General features: G+C 41.4%; 1 protein-coding gene across 1 annotated transcript in view; it reads right to left on the bottom strand.

The window, feature by feature from the left end:
* Nucleotides 1-19,422, bottom strand: part of LOC112103931 (steryl-sulfatase) — a 102,943-nt gene that overhangs the window by 56,454 nt on the left and 27,067 nt on the right. The window contains exon 3 of the mRNA XM_026649283.1: nt 1,570-1,707. Coding sequence (XP_026505068.1) covers nt 1,570-1,707 — 138 coding nt within the window. The remainder of the gene's footprint in view (nt 1-1,569; nt 1,708-19,422) is intronic.

The following is a 19,422-nucleotide window of genomic DNA, read 5'->3' as shown; positions in this document are numbered from 1 at the left end:
TTTTCACAAAATTTTCTCTGGGAGGAGTGAGAATATCTAAACCTGTCCATACAAGAACCAGGCATCTCTTTCCTATTTTGATGGAAGTTAAGCTCACTTTCGTCATCACAGGCCTGCTTTTCAGAAATGCCGTGTACCTGCCACTTCCATGCTGAAAATCAGACCCTGTTTTAGCAGCTGGTACTAATGAAAACTTCACAGTGCAGTGGAACGGTAACAGTTCTCTTCCTGTCTCTCTTCTTTACCTTCTCCCTCACCTAATATTCCCCCATCCTCTCCATCTGCTACATATTGGTGAGTGGGATTGTGATATCAAAGGGAAGTAATCCTCTTCTTCCCTCCCGCTATTTCTTTTCTTCCTCTTTTCATTCTCCCCTTCTCCAGAATCACCTTGTATTCTATAATCATGTGCATTATTTCACTAGGAGGGTGGTGAAGCACTGGAATGCGTTATCTAGGGAGGTGGTGGAGTCTCCTTCCTTGGAGGTTTTTAAGGCCCGGCTTGACAAAGCCCTGGCTGGGATGATTTAGTTGGGAATTGGTCCTGCTTTGAGCAGGGGGTTGGACTAGATGACCTCCTGAGGTCCCTTCCAACCCGGATATTCTATGACTCTATGATTCTATATCATGACCCCTTTGCCTGAATGAGTTACCAAATTCATCTGCATATTTTGCACTGCTATTGCTTGAAATGAAATGAGTCAGCAAGTGACATCGAATCAGGGACACATGAACAGACAAAAAGAAAAAGATCATCTGTTCAGCTAGATTTTTTGCTACTTTGACGTTCACCTTATCTTGCTAAAAACACTATTCTCCTCTACAGCAGCATGATCTCATGGACAGCAGGTCTTATTGCAATAAGGTAAACTTACTGATGGTCTCAAGCCGCTACAGAATTACTTGAATTTGAAGTACGCATTGATTGTCTCAATAGCTGTATTGGGAGAAAAGCAATCAATTTGCGTGCCTTTGACACCACTGATCATACCCTCCTCTTGAAATCTTGTGATCCTTTGGCTTTCATGACTCTGTCCTGTCCTGGTTCTCCTCTTATCTCTTTGGTATTTTTCAGCATCTCTTTTACTGGGTCTTCCTCCTCTGCTGCTTTCTATGGGTGTTTCCTTAGACTTTGTCCTTGGCTCCCTCATCCTCTCTCTCTACACCCTTTCTCTGTGCGGCTTCACCCACTCACTTGGCTACAATTTCTGATGACACACAGCTACCTCTTCATTCCTCCCCTTTCTTCTACTACCCAATCAGGTATCTCAGCCTGTTGCACTGATATCTCTTTCTGGATGGCTCACTGGTCTATTTAAAAGCATTTTCAGAAGTGCTAAACACCTAAAAATCTCACTAAAGTCACTGGAGCTGCAGATGCTCATCACTTTTGACAATCAGGCCATTTACGTTTAGGTGTCTATATATGGATTTAGGATTCTGGACATTAGAAGTTTAATGTTAGGAACCCAGATGTGAACATTTTGGGCTTACAGCATATTACAAACAGTGCAGAGTAAGCAGCTAATTTTCGACACATGTTTCTAAAAATCATTACAAGAAGCTCACCTTTATAAATTCCATTATACCCCCCATGGACTTCTCCAGTGCTAGAGACTTCTTCAACATGTGCCCCCTGGTCAGATGTGAAGTATACAAGAGTCTTATCATTCAAATTCCATTTCTCTAGCACATCCAGAATCTTTCCTGAAAAAACAAAACAGAAAGATTTAAACTTTTATTTTTAACCTGAAAGAAATAGACATTTTTGCCCTTATTAATTTTTCAGATGTTTTTCCTTAAAAAAACATTATTATATATAGCAACTGACACGATGCAGAGCACACTAGGTGGCTACCACACAGAGCTTGCTGCTATCAAGATTGTGGCTTGATTGCTGCAGGGCCTCCTGACGTATAAAACGAGAAGATTTGTGCACATCAGAGGAAAGGGCTGCACCACAGAGAAGCAGCAACCCCATAACAAGGAGTTTGAAACAGTTGATCATAACTGAAAGAGTCACAGTATGCAAAGTACAGTTAACAATGTACTAGAGCTTTGCCACATGGAAGCCTTCAGAAGAGGCATGGCTCACCTAACGTATGTGCTAGAATAAGGCACTCTTAAAAGAGTAATAGTACAGAGAAGAAGTGCCTCTTGAAGCTACACGATTTCATTATCTAACTCTGCCAATCAATCACAGTTGGAAAAATGCTCTTGGGCAGATCAGAATAAACCCTTAGTAAACTAGAGAAAAAGTTTCAAAATGTAAATGCATATTTTAAAAGAGTTGGGCCACTTGAATATGTTGTGAGACTTCAAAATACTTTGGGCCTAATTTTCATTTATACAGAGGGCTCTTCACCCTACTCTGACACTGTAAATAGGCCTTGCAATTGGTGTAAATTACATTTAAACCAATTTTAAGACTCCTTTACACTGCTCAAATTTTGTAAAGGGGCTTTAGTGTGAATGAGAATTCGGGCCTAATGCTAAAGTACATTTTTGTACTGAAAGAAATGTAGGATTATTGTCACTGGAAACAGATCAAGGAAAAGATACAGCACAAATAACACCCTTCCCAACACTGCCCTGCCAATGAGCCTTAACCTAGTTCTTCAGAAAATCCATACAGTATAAAGATAATTCAAACTCCATGACCATTCTCCTCATCCTCTCTGCTTAACCAGTCAAGAAAGGTGACAATATGGGTGGCTATTTTGATTTGTTCATCTGTCCACTAAAAACTGGTTCCCCAGCTGAAACATTCAGCTACCATGTTAAGTAGCATGATGCAAGAACCCAGAAATACAGAATCCATTTCATTAGGAGTGAGGCCACTTAAACAGTTTTCAGATTATAATGGCTTTCTGTCATCATCAACCTGTTCTGGCTTAGAAGCAGTTACCTCATCCTTTTGCTCACCAATCCCCTTGCAAGTTGCAATTCAGTAAAATCACAGTTCTGTAATGTACTGAGCACTTACTGGAAGGGGCTGAGTGCTTTCATTTCCTACTGACTTTAATGACTGGGCTCTAATTAAAGGGATACAACCAGTTAAATAAGCAGTGTCTATTATTCTGGTTTGTAAAATAGGAGAAAAGTAGCTATATAAGAATAGGAGAATTTGTTTACATAAATTTTGAAACTTGGTGGGAGTTGAAATTTCCCAACAGAGCTGTGGAAAATCTGTTACAAAGGCTGACATTTTAAAGCTGGTGGGTTGTGGGGGGATTTGGTTAACAGCTCATGCAGCTCCATCTGACAAGTCATTTTGCTTGTTGTAGCAGGTAGGCTAAGTGCCAAAGAAAGAAAAAGGCAGTTTTCCATTGGTTGTGCTTGCTAAACACTGTCGTGTTTGCTGATAAAGTGGTGGTGATGAAGTCAGAAAGTTAGGTTGGACATTGTGTGGTTACATATGATTTAAAAAAGTGAAGGATAGACAAGATGACCTACTCTAATACACTTTTCTATTTAAAATCTGCAAACTATTTTTCTTAATGAACTAGGATTATGTAATCCCTCTTGACCAGTGGTTCTCAAACTTATTTGATCGGGCCTCCTTCTTTGTGTCTGTACTCATTTACGTCCCCCTCCCCAACTACATATACCACCACCCAGAGGTGAAGGCAAGGCAGAGAGCAGCAGCTGCTGGCTGGGCACCCAGATCTGAAGGCAGCGCCACGCCAGCAGCAAGACAGAAGTAAGGGCGGCAATGTGAAAAGTGATATTCGTCAGTATCACTTTTCACAGTAGACTTAGTGCCCCATTGCCACCCTTACTTCTGCGCTGCTGCTGCCACCCCAGAGTTGACAGCTGGAGCCACCTTCAGGAGGGAATGGGAGGATGGGAATGGGAGGATGGGGGAGGGGATGAGAGCTCAAGCCCGAGTGGCAGGCCTCTGGCTCTCCCCTTTATTTCTGCCTGCCGGATGTGTACGGTCCTTCTGCATAAGCTCCAGCGACCCAGGGCTGATAGCCAGAGCTCTTTTTAAAAAAAGCAGGACACACCTCATGTCTCCCTTGACACATTACCGCACCTCTCTTGGGAGGCTCACCCCAGAGTTTAAGAACCGCAGAGTATGACACCATGTGCATGTGAAAGAAAAAAGTACAATTATTACCATGTAATAGATCATATTAAAAGAAATAATTAAAAGCACACCAAATGGAGCACGAGATCTAGGCCTCCTTTTCTCATTCACGAACAATCAATATTCATTTTTCTACCTGAACTGGGACAAAACAGGAAATATTCATCTGAAACTCCCCTTTCCAATGCACTCCATTAAAAAAAAAAAGTATTTATTTATTGGCAAGTAGATTGGATAAAATTTGACGTAGTCTGAACATCATTACTGAGTTTAGACTCATGCAAAGGCCATGCAAATAGTATCTATTCCAGAAAGGCAACAAATTGCATATAGAACCTGATCCAAAGCCCATTGATGTGAATGAAAACATTCCCATTGGCGTCAATGGGCTTTTTTGATCAGGGTCATAATAAGGTAATAACAAAGTCAGCATTTGGTTGATTATATTACAGCCGGGTTAATAAATACTAAAATGACAACAATTTATTTCTAGCAACCTAAGTTTTCAGTATTCCAAATAACACACTTTGCTGTGCTTGGAGATTAAGTATCACAAAAATAAAAGAGAACTTGCATTTCTATTTTCTCCTTGAACATTGACACCTTTTGGAATGAGCACTGTATAAATAAGTAATAAGATGTATTTTACTGTAAGATAAGATACTAAAGGGTGTTTCAACGATGGGGTTAGTGTTAATACGAGCCCTACATAGCTCTGATTAGAAATTTTTCATCAAAATAATTCTTTTGATGAAAAATGTCAGCTCCATTGAAAGCAGAATATATAAAAAAATAGATTTTGATGAAATTTTGTTTTAAAATAAACATCAATTTAATAGTGTTGAAATGTCCCACTTGACATTTTTGGACTGAAACATGTCAAAATTTTGTTTTGCTTAGATTTTTTTATAAGTTTGAAAAGGTCAAAATTGGAATGAAATGTAATCAAAACAAAACATTTTGATATCCCCTAAATGGTTTTTTTTTATTTTGTTTCTTGGAATTTTTTTCTTTGTTTGTTTTTGTTCCATTCCAGAACAGGGGGAAAAAAATGAAATTGTGGAATTTCCTGCAAAATGGAAAATCCAGTTCCTGCCCAGCTCTACCCATACAGTATTTCAATTGTGTTAAAAATGGTAAGAAAAACAATAAAATAAATATATTACATTGAGTGTAACTGTGTGTATATTTTACACACACACACACACACACACACACACACACACACACACACACACACTTATATCTATATTGGGAGCAACCACTACATAGGGCTGAAACACAAATTCCATTACAATCCTCCTTTTTCAATTGTTCAGTACTTTCTCCAATACATTATTTTTGGGTCTAAATTTTTGAGACTTGTTTGTTTTGTAGATTTAAATGAAGCTTAAAAATTAAAGCCAAGTCTGATGACTATAGGTTCAATTGCGTAGGGAAGTGTAATTTACACACTGTTTGCCAGAAGGGCAACTAGAGTTAGAAATCAGTCTTATCCATGACTGTAGGAAGGAATAGAAACTTAGTTTGGCATTGCGGCAGCATTCAAGGAAGCAATGTAACCAAGTTTGTGTGACCTTGAGAAAATAAGCAAAAAAATAGCTCTACTGAATCAATAGTGAATTTGTTGCAATTGCCTCTTTGCTCAGGGCACAGACATTATCCACTGTATACACTTGTGGCACTCTACAACTACTCCCAAATGACAGAACTGTCAGTTGAGGAGATCCACTTGAAAACTGTGGTCTGGAAAAGTTAAGAGTTGTGTTAATCCCTAAGGATGCAGATGCTCCCGGGGCACATGTCATTTTATTGCAAGGCAATTGATTGACCAGAATGTGGTTTGGCCGATGGAGCCCAAGACCATGGGGCCAATGTGAGGCTGAAAGAGCCACGTAGTTTCTGAAAGATTGCTGAGTGGTTAGAATATAAGACTGAGTTTCTCCCAGCACTGTCATCCCAGGAGTTTAATCATCTTTGGTCCTGAACCTAGATCAGTGTTTCCCAAACTTGTTCCGCCGCTTGTGCAGGGAAAGCCCCTGGCGGGCTGGGCTGGTTTGTTTACCTGCCGCGTTCGCAGGTTCGGCCAATGGAGGCTTCCAGTGGCCGCGGTTTGCTGCTCCAGGCCAATGGAAGTTGCTGGAAGCGGCACGGGCTGAGGGACGTACTGGCCGCCGCTTCCAGCAGCTCCCAATGGCCTGGAGCAGTGAACCGCGGCCACTGGGAGCCGCAATTGGCCGAACTTGCGGATGTAGCAGGTAAACAAACCAGCCCAGCCCACCAGGGGCTTTCCCTGCACAAGCGGTGGAAGAAGTTTGGGAACCACTGACCTAAATCATTTCCATGTAGCACATAATGTCACAGATCATTGGGTACACGTCTCATTTTTACTTTTTTAATTAGAGACACATTAATGAAGGCATTAAAAAATAAGGTTTGACATTAATTAATTAATAGGATTAATGCTTTAAAGTCCAGCTAAAGCTCCCCTTGAAATGCCCATATGCAAATATCCTAGCCGAATCATCTTTATATCCTGCTCCACTTTTGCTCTAAGTAATATTATAAGGTGTCAGATCTGCAGGTGCTGTCTCCTAGAAAGGTTTTTAAAATGTGATGTCGTCAATTTATATGGAGTGATGGAGTATAGCTGATTGGACCTTGACTCTTATCCTTTGGGATGACTTTGCGAATGTAAGATTTCATCTCTACAGTCTTATCCTGGTTAACTCAGTACAACTCATACTGAATCTCAACTTTAACATTCCATTAACATTGCCCAGTGCTGCAGTCCTGAATCATGCAAATCTCCCACTGCACTCAATTCTGAATTTTTTTCAAAGAGAAATATAATTCAAGATGTGTGTGTGATATACATGCATTTGTTTAATAAATTCACTCACTTTCATTTAAAATTAATAATCCAGGAATGTTTTCCATACAATTTAAAATGTGAATCTTGTTCGTCTGTTTGAAATAACTCAGATGCCTGCTAAAATCACTAAAGGACCCAATCCTGACCCATCTGTCACAACACTAAAGGTCATGCAGCCTTCTTACTCCCACATAGGGCAGTTCTGCACCAGTGCGACCAATCCACACGATGGTCAGAATGCTGCAGAAGGGGTGTGGAACAGCTCCAGCTGAAGTTCTACTGTATAGGACAGATGATGGGTAAGGCTACGATTTAATCATGAATATTTTTAGTAAAAGTCATGGACAGGTCACGGGCTGGAAAAAAAAAGTCACGGACCATGGCCTGTCCATGACTTATACCATAAATACCCCTAATTGAATTGGGGGGGCAGTGCAGAGGGGGGAGCCTGCAGCACCAGATGCTGGAGGGGAGAGTCCTGGCAGGCCGGCGGTACCAGCTGCCAGGGGGAGAGGGGAGAGGAAGCCCCAGGGGGACAGTGGCTGCTTCAGCCACTGACATGGCGGGAGCCCGGGGAGGCCAGCAGCTGCTCCGGCCATTCCGGGACCACTGCTCAGGCAGTCCCCAGGGCCAGCCCCATCTGCAGAGCCGCTCCAGCAGTGGCCGGTGTGGCTGTTCCCAGGGTCAGCCACACTGGCCGCTGCAGAAGTCACGAAGGTTGCAGGAAGTCACAGAATCTGTGACTACCGCGACCTCCATGACAAACACGGAGCCCTAATGGTGGATACAGGTAATTCGAGCAAATGAGATACCACTGCCCCACTCAAGGCAACATTCATATATCTTTCCCCATATTTCCACTTTCTTCTGTTGGAACGACTGCATCCCTGGGTCTGTAGTGATGCTCTAAGGGACATCGGGGGGGAAAGGAGGGGAGGGACAAAGGGTGATTTGGGAGCATGAGCCACCCCATCTTCCATATACCTAAAGGAGAGAGATCATTTATTTGGTTAACAGCTCTGTTTCAGAGCCATCTGCTGGCACCACTCCCTGTGGCTGAATAGCTTTTTTAAACATCTCAGCTGGGGACTGACAGTCAGCTCTGGGGACCTGCCTCCATGTCTGGGGAAATGGGGAGATTCTGAACATGTGCAAAGGGTCCCACAAAACATCCCCAAATACTATGGGGGGCTGGAATCCAGGACTCATCCTTGAGAAGGTGATGGAGCCAGACTGCAGTGTAGACAGTATGTAGTAGTTCCTGAGGGGACAGCCGCTTCACTGCCACAGGTTTTGAATTATAAGGTAATTCAATAGCTGAACCCCTACTTGGTGTTCAGAAGGGTAATATTTTTTCCTTATGAAAAATAAATGTTGCAACTTCTGCATTCCAACATCTACAAGCTAAAAATCAATTTAGCAGAACTTAATCTTCCTATAACGGTTTTGAGACGAGTATTCTGAAAAGAGTTTAATTTGTTGATCTGATATAAAACCCACTGATTAGCTATGCAAATTTACACTACCTGAGGATCTGCCCCAAGTACCTAGTACAATCTGGGAGCTGTGTAAAAACATGCCCAAGTACAGTAACTAAGACCTAGACATCCATGTCTTAATTTTAGCTTTTGTAGATTTCGGGTTATAAATATTCAAATTTCTGTGATAAGCTCAGAGTCATCAAGTTTCCCCTTGATAAGTATGTAAATCAGTCTGTCTCTGCAATGGGGAAGTAATTATCACTTTCAGACCTAGTCATTGAGCGCAACACTTGAGAGGTGAAGATGAAAAATAATAAAAACACTGACAGCAAGACAAGAAGTTGCAGCACATACAGTGAACCATATATACTTGCATACACTTGTTTAGCATTCTGAGCTGAAATACGGCAAATGGAAAGTGGAGATTTTGGAAAGAGGCAATAGATTGGATAGATAATGTGCCATGACATCAATCAATAGAACCCAAGGAAGACAGGTGATTCTGCATACAGGCAAAACATTCACATGACTCTGTAAGGTCACAATCAGGAAAAAATTGATCCAAATGCCTGTCTAGAAAATATATATAAAATTCCCCTAGAAAGTCAAGAGCATGGATTGATTAAAAATCATACCTCCATATTTTATTATATCGATTTTGAAAATGGAGATATTTTAATCCATAGAATAATGCAATGTGAAGTAGAATGTAATGGTGGTGGGGAAGTTCTGTATCAGTTCTAATTTGTGACTGTTATTATTTAATAGTGCTATTATGATATCACCCTGTGCCCTGAAATCTTCCAAAAAGTACTTAAGACACTCAGGGCTGGTATTTCAGAGGTGCTGAGCCCTCACAACTCCAAATGAAATCAATGGGAGCTTCAGGTGCTTCTCAAAATCAGGCCTTCAGAGATGACTAGTAACTTTTATATTGGAGAGGTTTGCTTGCTTGGCTCTCATGCACAGTATGATGCATTCATAATGGTTGCTGAAGGAATGCATAGAAATAAGCGGAGGATTTGACCTATATTTGAAACAACCTGGACATATGTTTATAATTTGATTTCAGTGGAGCTCTGTGCATGTGCAGGGTCTGCCCAAGCACATCAAATTACAGGATCTATAAACTCCTTGGGGTGCTTAGAAACTATGGTAATAAGAGGTAAGTAGATAGATAACATCTCAATAGCAACACTGAAGTCAATAGAGCTATGTTAATTTACAATACCTGAAGATCGGCCCCAAGTAACTAATACAATCTGGGTGATGTATAAATACATAAATTATGATAATACATAGTATAATCATTTCTCTAGGACTGTGTTTGGGTGTGGGACATAACCCAAACATTTTTAAGTACTGTATTGCGTCTCACCCAGTGTTTTGATGGTATCCAGGCAGATGGGTTATTTCCAGCAGATTTTTTCATGATAAATGCAATAACTGAGACACAATAGACCCTAGCAAACTTCAGATGTTCTCTCCTCTCCCTTTTCTCTAGCTCTGTTGATAATTCCCCTACTTACTCATGGTGAACATTCATCACATGGTTATTTGACTATAGTAATCTTTCTCATATTTTGTGAGTATATAAATTAGCTTCAGTTTCCTTGTACTGACCTGTATTATTATCTCTCATATATATCTTTGCATCACTTGTTTGTTATATATATAAAAAAGAGACACCTAGTTTTATTTATATCAGAACCCTTTTCATAGAATATCTTTTACAGGGATTTTGTTACAGGATAGGGAGTGAGGGTGATGAGAAAGAGTGAAGGTTGTCTTAGGTTGTCTTGATAGATTTCCCATATTACCTCTCCAATTCTAATTGGAAAGAGATGGTCTTCAAAGCCAAGATATATTTCCTCAATGGTGTTACACTGGACTTCAGTTGTGGTAAGCAAAAGCAGAATTTTGCCATATGGGCTTGGGACTTGCCTTCTTTCTATAAAAACTAAAGCTAAAATTGCTGTGGTCAGTTAAGGTATTAGTATCAATTTGCTATGTGTTCAGATTTGTGTTGCACTGTAACTTAAAATTGAAATTAGCTTGTGGTTGTTTATACAGTCTAAAAAGGATAACTTGCCTTTCAGACCCTCGAGGTAAATTTTCAGCGTAGTGCGCAGCCGATTAGACATGCACTGTTTAGCTGCTATGAATAAATCATCCAAACTTTGACTTATAATTATGCATAAGATAAGGGTGAAGTGTTTTCTACAGTTAGGCACTAAATCTTTTCTTTTAATATGGGGTTCAAATCACCTAGTAAATGTAACTGTTGGAATGATTTGTTTTACATGTGTACAAAAAGTGCTATTCAATCTTTGGCGTATAATAAAGCATGGAGCTAGGGCATAGTTAATAAAAACAATGAGGAGTCTGGTGGCACCTTAAAGACTAACAGATTTATTTGGGCATAAGCTTTCATGGGTAAAAAACCCACTTCTTCAGATGCATGGAGTGGGACTCCTTGTTCTTTTTGTGGATACAGACTAACACAGCTACCCCTCTGAGACATAGTTAATGAGAGTTATAGGCACCTTTAAGTACGGCTGCACTATAGACAATATCGGATCGCAGGGCATCCATAACTGCATGGCTACTATAGGATTGAAGAGATAACACTGTTGGGATAGGTAGAGGTCAACAAGTATGGCTGCTTTATGGCTACCTGGTTAGTGTGTACATTAGTTAAGGAATACGTTGCTTAAAATTCATTTTTAGACCTTATATTTCTTCACCATAATGCTATGTATTTCTTAACTTTTAGACTGCCTAAGATACTAAATATGAGACACTGTCATGCAATTTTAGAAGGGTCTATTGTATTTGCATTTTGTATACTCCAGCTGAGATCTTTTGGGAAATTCACAGCATCATTCTGCTAACATCTGAGAGTAAAGGCCATTTTACACATACAACCAAAAGTACACAATACACAATACACTGTCTGCTGTCCTGCACCAAACTCTCCCATGGAAGCTTTTCCATCTAATTTTTGGAAACACTTCCTTTGGCTAAGACATGGGACTGTTTGCAAGCTTTAATGACAGATAAGAATGATTTCCATTTTCATGCAAACCATACTTTGGGCCAGATCATCACCTGGAGTAAAGAGTAGAGGTCCACTGACTTCAATTATTTTCCATTTATATGTTTAAGACTATGTTTCCTATATTGGGTTAATGAACAGGGACTGGTAAGCAGGTTTCTTTATAAACTTCAAAGAACTTGATGTAAAAATAAAGTTCTAAACTCAAATTTTACATATCCACTCAAATCATCCTAGATATTTGGATCCAAATGTATTGGGCCACAATTATGTAAGATTAAAGTTTGAGATATTCAAAGCAGTGCAGAAATTTTCAGCTTTCAAAACTTTAACCAAATTATTTTTCAGATTGTTTTATTTTGATATCAGTTTTCTAATTCAATATATATTTTTAACAAAAAGAGCTGACTGACATTAGAACCCAAGGTTTTCGTAATCTTCCTCTGGCCAAGCACTTTCCTCTTCACTGCATTCTGGGATTGGGTCGTTTACACTGCACTCTCGAATTGGGTTTATGTTGTAAAGTGTATACCGCAAAATAAACAGGACATTCAGCTAGACAGAATTAACATTGCTATTGGAATCTTTATTCCCCACATTTCCTTACTTTCCCCTGTGCAAACCTAATCTTCCATGAATGCAATTGGCTTGCATTTCATTGACCCGATGATCAGTAGATTCCTTTTGTTTTTCTCTAAATGTGACATTCAGTTTGCATGTTTCCTGTTGCATCTGCATCTTTACTTCCCGGCGCAATAGCTCATTGGCTTTGTATCTGCTAATGCTGTTAGACATTTGAAGCCTACTATGCACTTGTCATCTGCAGACAAGGCAAGCCGTGAATGAATCTCTTCACAGAGAAGTTGTTAATGCCAACAAGAAACTGAGCTTAACAGAACAGAGGTAAACTCTGTTGTCTCTCTGGATGACATTTTGGATTTAAGTAGAAAAATGGGGAAAAAAATTAAGTCTGTACAGCTCACTATTGTTCAACAATCTACAGTTTATTTCCCCCCCTTACTGATCTTGGTTCTGAAATTGACTGTATCAGCATTCTGCACACACACAAATTAAACTCCGAAGGAAACTTTTGAAAAATGGAAAGAAATTATTTTGTAGGTCATATTAGTAAATCATAGAAGACTTTCTGAACAAACATTGTCACAGACATATGGTTCCTGCTCTTAAATGCACATATGCAGTTAGTGAAAGTAATTTAGGGAAGCAATAGGAGTTAGGTGCCTAAATACCTTGGAGGCTCTGGAGCTTAGAAGCCTAAGTCCCAAAGAGTTTCGATGACAGTTAAACTCCTAAATGCCCGTGTTACTTTTGAAAATGAGACCTGGGTGCTTTTGAAAATTTTATCCAGCCACTTCTGAAAGTGCTTCTCATACATTCAGTTGCAGAGAAGATATCAAACAGAAAAAAAATCTGTTCTGCTTTGTGGAGTGGGGATGGAGAAATACTTCTGCCTCTTCCTAGACTATGGATTGCACGTAGAACTGCTTCATGGACTCTACTGCTGCCCTGATGCTTCAGTAGCCTTCACAGTGCCAAAGAATGGCAGGGTGGGAGTACAGCATAGCATTGGATCATCTGGGACAGTCCTCACCCTTCTGATAGTCTGCCTAGGCCTCTACCCCATCCCTGTATATGGGGGGGGGGGGGGGGGGGGGGGTGATACCAATTCCATGTCTATGTGATAATCTAAGATGTAATATTCTGTGAACACTTTATGTGATCTGGTCAGTGAAGGGAAGTTAGTGCATATTGGGTTATAAGACTTTCCTGTATGAAGGCACTGATCTTGTTTAGTAGGTGGCTACGGAAAGAACAAACAAGAAGGCGGCAATGGCCCCAGATACAGATACCCCAGCACACACTTGAAGGATAGTGGGCAAAACTATCAGCTTCAAGGACCTTACGTCCTGTCTCCAAGGAATATAAAAGCTTGTTTTGCCGGCAGGGAACTTGAAGGTCAAAAGGACTGAACAGCTTTTGAATGGGACCCTGATGCCTAGAAGATAAATAGTGCAGTGTCTTAACTCACATACCATGCCAGCAAGACCCTAGAGGTCTTTGGGGATGGGAGGGTCTATAGGAAGCTTAGACCTACTAGGATCCCCATGTGGAATATGATTAGATACCTTGTAAACTAGACATGCCTATAGTCAGTTTTATTGCTTTAAGATCTGTTTTCTCTTAAATGCTTTTGTTCTAAATAAATAACACTTTGCTTTAGGGAAGCTGTCTGACGACCACTGTCATTACTTCTAGAGAGAACAGAACTGCTGGGGCTGCCTCATAAGATATTCATAGTCAGCACTTAAGATCCAGGCTGAGGGCTTGTCCTCACTACGTTGTTAGCTCACGCTATAACTTGAGTTTTGTCTCTAACCTGGCGCCTGTCCACATAAAAAAATCTCCGGCTCAGGCTAAGTGGGGCTGTAAGCTCCAGCTAGCTATCCCATCAGAGGCGTGGCTTGGAGCTTGAGGGCTACTGCCACTTGAACTAGCAATGCAATAGAGATGCAGTAGCTCAAGTTACAACAACTCGTCAGCTGCTAATCCAAACACTGTGTAGGTCAAGTGTTGTTTCAGAGTGGTCACTCTCCCTATGCTCTGCTCTCACTCGAGCTAGGCTAGCTTGTACACTCGACTTGGGCTAGCTCAAGTGGAGTAACTCAAATGTACTGTACGAACTTGAGCTAACGGTTGCAGTGAAGACAAGCCCTGAAAGTGAGAGAATTGTGTGATTCTACTAGAGAAGAGGGCTTTAGGCCTGCAACCTTAACAAGTTGCATTCAAACAGACCAGGAGAGGTCAAAGGTGCAGTTAGCCTGGTAACTGTAACATATATGACTGGGGACCTTGCAGTGCTGAGGTCCCCACTGCACAGAAGGGAAGCACTGTGAGCAAAGCCCCTCAGTATCGTACCCCTTTCCTTGCACAGTGGAACTGCCCTGCTCCTGCTGTCAGGCATGTCTCTATGGATGTGGAGGAGGGTACAGGATTTGCCCCATATATAAATTTTCTTTTCAGGGACCTCTTTTTTCTTTCCTTCTGTGCATGTAACACCAATTTAAATCTGTGGGAGTTGTGTACAGATGGATGACAAGCAAGTGAGCTGTGAAATCTCCATTCTTCCCAGAAACACTCACAAACATGTCCACAACACATTGCAGTTTCAGTATCACGTGGAGAGCGGTTTAAGTACACAGAGTCAAGTGGCTTTTTATTCTTACAGCCTACAGAAAATGCAGTTGCTCTACACCCAGAAGTTGACTGTAACCATTCAGCTATATAGTGATAAATATGCATAAACTTCAGTATCTAATGTTTTTGTACAGATATTTCTGGTTATGGTATATTTAAAATATCAATAGTAGCTGTTTAAATTATCTTCCCTTTCTGTACTCCTTTTCCAGATACCTAAGGTTAATAGGAAACACAGGAAGTAGTAATTAAATGTCAATCAAAGTCAGCTCAAATTCTGAGATAGTGTTATCGATCTTACACTTCTAGCGCTTTTCATCCAGATGGACCCCCAAAGTTCTCCTTAACTGATGTCTACAGGAATCACTCATCCACCTTTGGCATGAAACCACTGAAGAGTAAATTGCAGCCACTGTTTGACAGGACATAGCAACGCAACAGCTCAGAGCAGGAAGTGACTATAACAGAAATTTAGGGAGGGGGGATGTAACTACCCCAATTGGAGCTTGGCCTGTACACCAAATGTAACACCTAATTCTTGTAAAAAAATATGTAGTGACTTTTTAAAGACCACATATTAGTTTTCTCTCTTGGCCAAGTAGGAAAAAAGCCACCTGCAGCAGCACAGTGCTCTTAACATCAGGCTAGGACACTGGTTCACTACTGACCCAGAGGAGCTGTAGGGAGTGGGGCTGATGATTCAGGGAGGTGGCACTTCTACGCTGATGCAGCACTAGACCACTGCCTTATCATGGAGTTAGAGGCTTTGGTCCCAAATCAAGACATTAATAGAAACAAGATTAAATCTCTCCCTGATTCCAGCTGCACAACCATCATACTGTACATTTGCTTTTCTTCTCTCTCGCCTTTGCAAACAACACTCCTCTAGCTTCTTGCTGACAGCACTATGTGTGTTGCTCCTTGCCAGCCAGCTGCTGGCAGGAAGTTCCTGTGTTTTCTTTTCTTCCCTGCCAATATTTGACATAGACAAACCTTGCACATCTTAGGAGGATATACCGTTTGGCTGCTACACCACAGACATTGTGGCTAGATCTTAAAACCAAATACTCTTTGGTTCAACCAAATGGACTTTACAATCTTTTCTTAAAACAATAAAATAAAATTTGTGTTTTTTTTTCAAAAGGACCAGATCCTCAGCTGATGTAAATCAACATAGTTCCATTGACCTCAGTGGAGTTATATCAACTATATTTACATTAGCTGAAGATCTAGCCCAGAGTGTTTAAAACGAATGACCCACGGATTTTCCCCTGGAGAATCCTATAGTTTAATTAGCTATCTTCATTTTTTAAAGGCCCTATAAAGATCTTTTATAAATATTTGGTAAGTTTTGAATATTTGCCAAATAGAGGGACTTTCTATGGTTATACTAAAGCTCTGAAGTAAAATATGTCTTGTGATAATCTCTTTCCACATGGATTTATCAGGATGCCTTCTTCAAGTCTAGAGGGAAGAACAATGAATAACTGAGCATACTGGACCTGGACAATGCTTATATCTATCAAAGAAACTTCACTTTAACTACAAAGAGAAGCATAAGCTCCCTTAGAAAGAGAAATCTTAGAATAGAATCAGAATCATAGAATATCAGGGTTGGAAGGGACCTCAGGAGGTCATCTAGTCCAACACCCTGCTCAAAGCAGGACCAATCCGCAACTAAATCATCCCAGCCAGGGCTTTGTCAAGCCTGACCTTCAAAACCTCTAAGGAAGGAGATTCCACCACCTCCCTAGGAAACCCATTCCAGTGCTTCACCACCCTCCTAGTGAAAAAGTTTTTCCTAATATCAAACCTAAACCTCCCCCACTGCAACTTGAGACCGTTATTTCTTGTTCTGTCATCTGGTACCACTGAGAACAGTCTAGATCAATCCTCTTTGGAACCCCCTTTCAGGTAGTTGAAAACAGCTATCAAATCCCCCCTCATTCTTCTCTTCTGCAAACTAAACAATCCCAGTTCCCTCAGCCTCTCCTCATAAGTCATATGCTCCAGCCCCCTAATCATTTTTGTTGCCCTCTGCTGGACTCTTTCCAATTTTTCCACATCCTTCTTGTAGTGTGAGGCCCAAAACTGGACACAGTACTCCAGATGAGGCCTCACCAATGTCGAATAGAAGGGAATGATCACGTCCCTCGATCTGCTGCCAGTGCCCCTACTTATACAGCCCAAAATGCCATTAGCCTTCTTGGCAACAAGGGCACACTGTTGACTCATATCCAGCTTCTCATCCACTGTAACCCCTAGGTCCTTTTCTGCAGAACTGTTGCCTAGCCATTCGGTCCCTAGTCTGTAGCAGTGCATGGGATTCTTCTGTCCTAAGTGCAGGACTCTGCACTTGTCCGTTTTGAACCTCCTCAGATTTTTTTTGGCCCAATCCTCTAATTTGTCTATGTCCCTCTGTATCCTATACCTACCCTCCAGCGTATCGACCACTCCTCCCAGTTTAGTATCATCTGCAAACTTGCTGAGGGTGCAGTCCACACCATCCTCCAGATCATTAATGAGGATATTGAACAAAACCGGTCCCAGGACCAACCTTTGGGGCACTCCGCTTGATACTGGCTGCCAACTAGACATGTAGCCATTGATCACTAACCGTTGAGCCCGACAACCTAGCCAGCTTTCTATCCACCTTATAGTCCATTCATCTAGCACATACTTCTTTAACTTGCCAGGAAGAATACTGTGGGAGATCATATCAAAAGCTTTGCTAAAGTCAAGGAATAACGTGTCCACTGCTTTCCCCTCACCCACAGAGCCAGTTATCTCGTCATAGAAGGCAATTGGGTTAGTCAGGCATGAATTGCAGTTGGTGAATCCATGTTGACTGTTCCTGATTACTTTCCTCTCCTCTAAGTGCTTCAGAATTGATTCCTTGAGGACCTGCTCCATGATTTTTCCAGGGACAGAGGTGAGACTGATTGGCCTGTAGTTCCCCGGATCCTCTTTCTTCCCTTTTTAAAAGATGGGCACACCATTAGCCTTTTTCCAGTGATCCAGGACCGCCCCCGATCGCCATGAGTTTTCAAAGATAATGGCCAATGGCTCTGCAATCACATCCGCCAACTCCTTTAGCACCCTCGGGTGAAGCACATCCGGCTCCATGGAGTTATGCTCATCCAGCTTTTCTAAATAGTCCTGAACCACTTCTTTCTCCACACAGGGCTGGCCACCTCCTCCCCACACTGTGCTGCCCAGTGCAGTAATCTGGGAGCTGACCTTGTTCATGAAGACAGAGGCAAAAAAAGCATTGAGTACATTAGCTTTTTCCACATCCTCTGTCACTAGGTTGCCTCCCTCATTCAGTAAGTGGCCCACACTTTCCTTGACCTTCTTCTTGTTGTTAACATACCTGAAGAAACCCTTCTTGTTACTCTTAACATCTCTTGCTAGCTGCAACTCCAAGTGTGATTTGGATTTCCTGATTTCACTCCTGCATGCCTGAGCAATATTTTTATACTCCTCCCTGGTCATTTGTCCAATCTTCCACTTCTTGTAAGCTTCTTTTTTGTGTTTAAGATCAGCAAGGATTTCACTGTTAAGCCAAGCTGGTCGCCTGCTATATTTACTATTCTTTGTACATATCAGGATGGTTTGTTCCTGCAACCTCAATAAGGATTCTTTAAAATACAGCCAGCTCTCCTGGACTCCTTTCCCCCTCATGTTATTCTCCCAGGGGATCCTGCCCATCTATTCCCTGAAGGAGTCAAAGTCTGCTTTTCTGAAGTCCAGGGTCCATATTCTGCTGCTCTCCTTTCTTCCTTGTGTCAAGATCCTGAACTCGACCATCTCATGGTCACCGTCTCCCAGGTTCCCATCCACTTTTGCTTCACCTACTAATTCTTCCCGGTTTGTGAGCAGCAGGTCTAGAAGAGCTCTTCCCCTAGTTGGTTCCTCCAGCACTTGAACTAGGAAATTGTTCCCTGCACTTTCCAAAAACTTCCTGGATTCTCTGTGCACCACTGTATTGCTCTCCCAGCAGATATCAGGGTGATTGAAGTCTCCCATGAAAACCAGGGCCTGTGATCTAGTAACTTCTGTTAGTTGCCGGAAGAAAGCCTCATCCACCTCATCCCCCTGGTCTGGTGGTCTATAGCAGACTCTCACCACAACATCACCCTTGTTGCTCACACTTCTAAACTTAATCCAGAGACTCTCAGGTTTTTCTGCAGTTTCATACCAGAGCTCTGAGCAGTCATACTGCTCTCTTACATCCATGCAACTCCCCCACCTTTTCTGCCCTGCCTGTCCTTCCTGAACAGTTTATATCTATCCATGACAGTACTCCAGTCATGTGAGTTATCCCACCAAGTCTCTGTTATTCCGATCACATCATAATTCCTTGACTGTGCCAGGACTTCAGAAAGGACCTGTATGTTCTTCATATTAGAATTTTATTATATTTATTCTGTTTTCTGCAGCAGTACATACACAGAGGCACTCTATTATGCCAATATAAATGGGACCTGAAGAAAAAATTGAAGGAGTGGATGTCCAAAGCAGTTTGAGAAAAAGAGCCATGGCAATCCACTAGGAGGGTTTTACAAACAGGAAATACGGACAAAGGAAGGGATGGATGATCTGTCCATGGCATAGTAGGTAGAACAAGAGCAAACCAGAACAGCATAAGCAGAACAAGAGCCAGATTCTGCCCTTGGATGAGAGTGCACCTCTCCCA

This window comes from Terrapene carolina, unplaced genomic scaffold (genome assembly GCF_002925995.2).
Source record: "Terrapene carolina triunguis isolate 2854851 unplaced genomic scaffold, T_m_triunguis-2.0 Scaffold23, whole genome shotgun sequence".
Classification (NCBI taxonomy): domain Eukaryota; kingdom Metazoa; phylum Chordata; order Testudines; family Emydidae; genus Terrapene; species Terrapene triunguis.
Note: the sequence above shows the minus strand (reverse complement) of the source record. Positions and strands in the feature narration are given on the sequence as shown.